This window comes from Sinocyclocheilus anshuiensis, unplaced genomic scaffold (genome assembly GCF_001515605.1).
Source record: "Sinocyclocheilus anshuiensis isolate Anshui unplaced genomic scaffold, SAMN03320099.WGS_v1.1 scaffold580, whole genome shotgun sequence".
Taxonomy (NCBI): domain Eukaryota; kingdom Metazoa; phylum Chordata; class Actinopteri; order Cypriniformes; family Cyprinidae; genus Sinocyclocheilus; species Sinocyclocheilus anshuiensis.
In genome coordinates this window covers 345,467-351,126 of record NW_015554099.1, presented here as the reverse complement: position 1 = coordinate 351,126, position 5,660 = coordinate 345,467, and the positions used below count along the sequence as shown (strand labels likewise).

At 41.3% G+C, this 5,660-nt stretch overlaps 1 protein-coding gene across 7 annotated transcripts in view; it reads left to right on the top strand.

The window, feature by feature from the left end:
- The first annotated feature begins 221 nt into the window (after positions 1-221).
- Positions 222-5,660, top strand: part of LOC107669552 (transcription factor Maf-like) — an 84,270-nt gene continuing 78,831 nt past the window's right edge. For 5 of the 7 annotated variants that reach the window (XR_001632007.1, XR_001632006.1, XM_016461834.1 and 2 more), the window contains exon 1: positions 222-2,687. Coding sequence is in view for 5 of the 7 variants with exons in the window: in XM_016461834.1 (XP_016317320.1) it covers positions 1,717-2,687 (971 nt within the window). In the remaining 2 variants the exon portion in view is untranslated. Of the gene's footprint in view, positions 2,688-2,808; positions 3,935-5,001; positions 5,573-5,660 lie in introns of those variants that run through there. The other 2 variants (XM_016461833.1, XM_016461837.1) reach the window with 2 other exon arrangements.

Here is a 5,660-nt window from a genome sequence, read left to right as displayed (position 1 = left end):
CAAAAATTCTTCATACAGTGGACTACCAGTAAAATTTATCAAAATTTGGGACCAAAAATTATTCAGACACTTTGACCCGACCATGTTTTGCTTAAGTGTTTTTTTTTTCTTCTTTTCTTTAATTGCTAATGCTTTTTACACCTAGCATCTATCTAATTGTGTACTTAAATTTAACAGCTGACAGCTATTCAACTGAATTCATTAAATTCAAATATCAAGATGAATTTGTTAGTTCTTGTCATATTTTTTTTTTTTACCATTTTCTAAACTATAGCGAATAAACTGTGGTAATGTGCGAAATGTTGAAGGTGCCTGAATAATTTTTGGTTTGACTGTATATACAGTATATATGTATATATATATATATACACACACACACACATATATATATATATACATACATATATTTTTTTTTTATGTAAAAATCTATGAATATGTCATCATAAAACTGCTCCCCAAGTGCCTCCAGTGCCGTTCAAACAATCTAAACATGATCTGACACACAGAGATGAATCACTCCGCTAATGAACAGATGCGGTTCAGCTCAAGCCGAAAGTGGGCGCTGTTGAGTTTTCAAACCGCATGTCCGCTCGCATGTACGGGCTTCCCGACCACGTTTTGTAGGACAAGTGGAGGAAAAAAAAAAATCTAATAAATCTATATATTAACATTAAAACAACATAAAGACGCGTACTCTGTGGAATCCATATGGCCATTTTAATTGCTTTAGTAGTTACATCCGTCGCTAATATATGCGTCGTGCATTTTTTTCTATCCAGTGTGCCTAAAAAATTACTAATAATAACCTATTATTAAACATTTTAGTAGTATGCCTCAACCGATAACGTAATTAATACATTACTTGCGTGACATTTATAGACTTTCATAATGACTATAAATGATTTCTTTTAAGAAATGTCAATAATATAGTCCTTTAAACAAGCATTAATAGCTTAAGTGTAAATGATCTTTTTAAGGTTATTAATAGGCCTATATCATGTATAAATAATTATGATTGCATACTGTTAGAAAGCTTGATTTTAGACAATAGGCAGAGAAAACACAATGAATGAAAAGATGCTTTACCTGCTTTAAATAGCAAAAACAACATCGCTGTCCATAACGAGTTATTAATCAGCAGTCGTTTAGCTCTCTGTCAGTTCTGACAGTTCGGGAAACTTTTGTTTCTTCTCTAGTATGTAAATTGACCGTCGGATTCAGCGAGCCTATTGGCTACGAGTCCGAGTCAATTTCGTATTTCAAACCTGACGTCAGGGCGGCTATAAAACTCAGCATTGCTTTTATACTCCTATGCTCGGTGATCCTTTAGAAACTCTAGAACAAGCCCGGAGTACTTTTTTTTTCCAGCCAAGCATCCAATTGCCAATCACATACATGTTACGGTCTTCATTTCAACGAAACTATTGAAAAAAAAAGGGCGCCACGCAGCCATGCAGTGTTAAATGTTTGCAACCCAAACGCGTCGACACTCGCGCACAAAGAGAGAGGAACTGGAGACGCGCGCGCTCCTGCGTCTGTTGCGCGAAAGGCGAAAAGGCATCCATTTAAAATAAATAAATAAATCGGCGCCGGCGAACCCTTTTCTCCGCTTTTGAAGAATTAAATAAAGAAATCAAGCTGGCTCACGCTGTCTCGAATCCGACCACTTTGACAGCTGCTCTTCACCCCCTTTGGAGGACTGTCAACAGCAAAAGGATGGCATCAGAACTGGCAATGAGCAGCTCCGACCTGCCCACCAGTCCCCTGGCCATGGAATATGTTAATGACTTCGATCTGATGAAGTTTGAAGTGAAAAAGGAGCCGGTGGAGCCCGATCGCAGCATCAGCCAGTGCAGCCGCCTAATCGCCGGGGGATCCCTGTCTTCCACCCCGATGAGCACGCCTTGCAGCTCGGTTCCCCCTTCCCCAAGCTTCTCGGCGCCCAGCCCGGGCTCCGGGAGCGAACAGAAGGCGCACCTGGAGGATTTCTACTGGATGACCGGTTACCAACAGCAGCTCAACCCAGAGGCTTTGGGCTTCAGCCCCGAGGACGCGGTGGAGGCGCTGATCAACAGCAGTCACCAGCTCCAGAGCTTCGACGGCTATGCTAGAGGGCAGCAGTTCGCCAGCGCAGCCGGCGCGGGAGGCGCCATGGCCGGCGAGGAGATGGGATCCGCCGCCGCGGTGGTCTCCGCGGTCATCGCGGCCGCCGCAGCCCAGAACGGCGCGCCGCACCACCACCACCATCACCACCACCACCCGGGCGGGCACCATCCGACGCCCGGCGTGCAGTCCAGCGGCAACCCCGCCAGCCACCAGCACATGCACCTGGACCTGGACGATCGCTTCTCGGACGAGCAGCTGGTGTCCATGACCGTGCGCGAGCTCAACCGGCAGCTGCGGGGGGTCAGCAAAGAGGAGGTGATCCGGCTCAAACAGAAGAGGAGAACCCTCAAAAACAGAGGCTATGCCCAGTCGTGTCGCTACAAGCGGGTCCAGCAGAGGCACGTCCTGGAGGGCGAGAAGACCCAGCTGCTGCAGCAGGTGGACCACCTCAAGCAGGAGATCTCCAGACTGGTGCGCGAGAGAGACGCGTACAAAGAGAAGTACGAGAAGCTGATCAGCAGCGGTTTCAGAGAAAACGGATCCAGCAGCGACAACAACCCGTCGTCCCCGGAGTTTTTCATGTGAGTTTACCGGCACTTAATAGAGCAGCGGTGTGCAAAAGTTGCGTACGCGCGTTGTCCTCGCGTTGTGTTGGATTGGGCAGTCCTCTCACTTTTGTTTTTTATTCCCTGTCAAATTTAGATCCGTTTAATCCCGTAATGAAGAAATCGATCTTTAGAGTTTAGCCCACGTTAACTTTTGCTCTGCGCTTTTGGACAACAATAGGACATTTGCCATCGCTGAGTTCTTTTCATTTTGTCTGTTCTGTTGCAACTGTAATATGTGAACGTGCTTTCATTTGATATTCCCCCATGTTGCCTCGTGTTGCGTAACTTTTAAGTTCACATTGTTGTAAAGTTCAAGTGACACATCACGCTGGTTTCGTGAGGGCACTGTACGCTGAACGCGTGGAGACGCGTTTGAACTAATTTCCCTCATATGTCGAGCGAGATTGACTTTGTGTTTCATTCAAACTCCATCACATTTTGTGTTGTTGTGAAGAACTCATTCAATGATGTATTTATTTGTGTATCGGACGCGATATATCGAGCCCACATGCTGGTCATGTTGGCTGCCGATGTTTCGTGTTTCTTTTACCTGAACTGAAATGCTCCGACATTACATTCATTTTCTCATTTGTCTGGTCCACTTTTTTGGGACTCTGAGCAAAAAAGTGACATATTTTCATCCAATACATGAAACATTGCCTCCATGATTCTTGCGACAAACTCCTGTCATTTTCTGTACAAAAATTTTAGCGATGAAACATGTTTTGGCAAGAATTAAGTGATTCTGTATGCTTATCCTTTTTTTGTGGAACGAAGAGACATTATTAAACCCCTGAAACAATTGTAACTTACCTCAGTGTGATACACTTAAGACTGTGGAAGATTTGCAATTTGACAAGTATGTCACTCCACATATTGCTTCACCATTAAATATGGTAAAACGAACGACTTCGAACTGTTCAGTGGACTCAAAGTGTTTATACATTATTCTCATTAAAGAGAAGAATATTGAAGAGTTTGTCTTAGCACGCGCTCGAAATGCTGCATTCAAAACTGTTATTTTAGGATTTGCATCTAAATATAAATCTAATTATTACATGAGAGAATATTGCAATATTTCGGAGCTCGCTGCTGTAAAACATTTACTTGCATCAGGTGGGAAATAAAACCTTTCAGAAAACGTATACTTGTGTAACATAGCATATTAGTACGTTTTAATATTCGATTTCGATTAGGATTGACAAATAATGCCTGTACAAACTGGAGCAGCATGTATATAGTTCATCAATTAAACATTTAAAACCAAATGTCCTCGTGTTATTTATTAGAGCACGCCTAAAATGTGAGACTCTCACTGAATATAGTATTCAATAGTACATGCTGATTGGGAAATTAAACAAGAGTTTATGATTTTTAATGTCTGAGGAAAGTTCACGATATCACTTGTTGCCGCGTGACAGTTCACTCTTATTAAATCGGATTTGCTTTAAATGTAATTGAACTAAAATAACATATGACAGATACAATTGTTTATATCTGAAAAAAAAAAGCCAGCATAACTTGGTATACAGCTACATTGTTTGATAAACATGACAAAATGCGCTCGCGAGTTTATATCAGAACACTTCAATAATTCACTAAAGACAGATTCGACATAATCTAAAAATTAATTTACAAGCAAAAACCTATATTTAAATAGCACTTGATTTCAGGAGGGAAACCTTTTTTCCCCCCTTTCCCCTTTTTTTTAACATTCATTTCTGTTAATTGCTTCGCAAGCAATAAAATCTAATTTGGTCCACCGCGCAGTTTAAACACATCTTATCACACGACGACAGTTTATTTTAGTGAGACTATATACTTGCTTAAACTGCTATTTTAATAACTAGTATATTCGCAAAAACTGTGATTTGGACAAACAGATTCGCCTCTAAATCACTGGAGCTTTACTTAAGTGCACCTAAAATTTACAGAAACTGTCAGTTCGATAAATTATTGTTTTCTTTGGTTAAGAATAACCTGACTGTGAGCTTACAGGCTATTAGCAATTAATAACCTTCATTTCTTTTCTACCAGTCACTCTTATAACTACCACTCAGGCCTATTAGTTAACTCAGAAATGTCATTAGCAGCTACTTTCACTTAGAGTTCACCAAAACAAATGAGTCGTGGTCTGTTTGTGTTTTTTAAAGCACAAGACAAAATTCATAAGTTTATGATTTGACATCGTCTGTGCACCATAACCTGAACTGAAGATTTAAATAACAGTCTGTTTCTCAATGTCACATCTCCTTTTTCTTTTCTCCAACCTTCTTTGACTTTTCAGCTTCTTTATCTCTTCAGGCCCATCTTCCGTTCACTCAAGCCATCACTATTATCAGCCCCAAAAGAATTAGAAGAGTGAGTCAAGCTCTCATTGTCACAGCACACAGGATGTGGGCTCACAGCTGGAAAGAAAGTGAAAAGAAGTGTGTGTGGGACGTCTGTATTTAGGGCGTTGGGTGAAAACCTAGTGGCTCATCAGCACAATGATGATTTGAATATCAGGCGGATGACGCACACAGCCTTAAATGCATGGCGTTCGGAGGAATTCATACGCTCGGCTGTGAGCTCAGGGGAAAGGCTGCATGGTCCACGCCGTGGAAAGCACAATGATTTCTTGCATGATTAATAGTGGAGAAAAGACCTTGTTTCTGCTCCTTTAAATTGATGAATCATTGGTGATTTTCCCCAGCTGGGCTTCGACTGCCTTTGAGTGGCTGCGGCGCATGTAATTTATGACTTTTCTGTTTGATGAGGTCAAAACGCAAAACTGGTTAATGATATCACTGTTATAACTCAGAAATGTAGATACACACTGTACCAGACAGCAGGTGCAGCGTGCACTCCTTTTTCTGTTCCAGCTGCTCATTTATTTATTTTATATATATATAAAATATATATATATAAAAGCTGATAGATGTCTATTTAAAAAAAAAAATAATA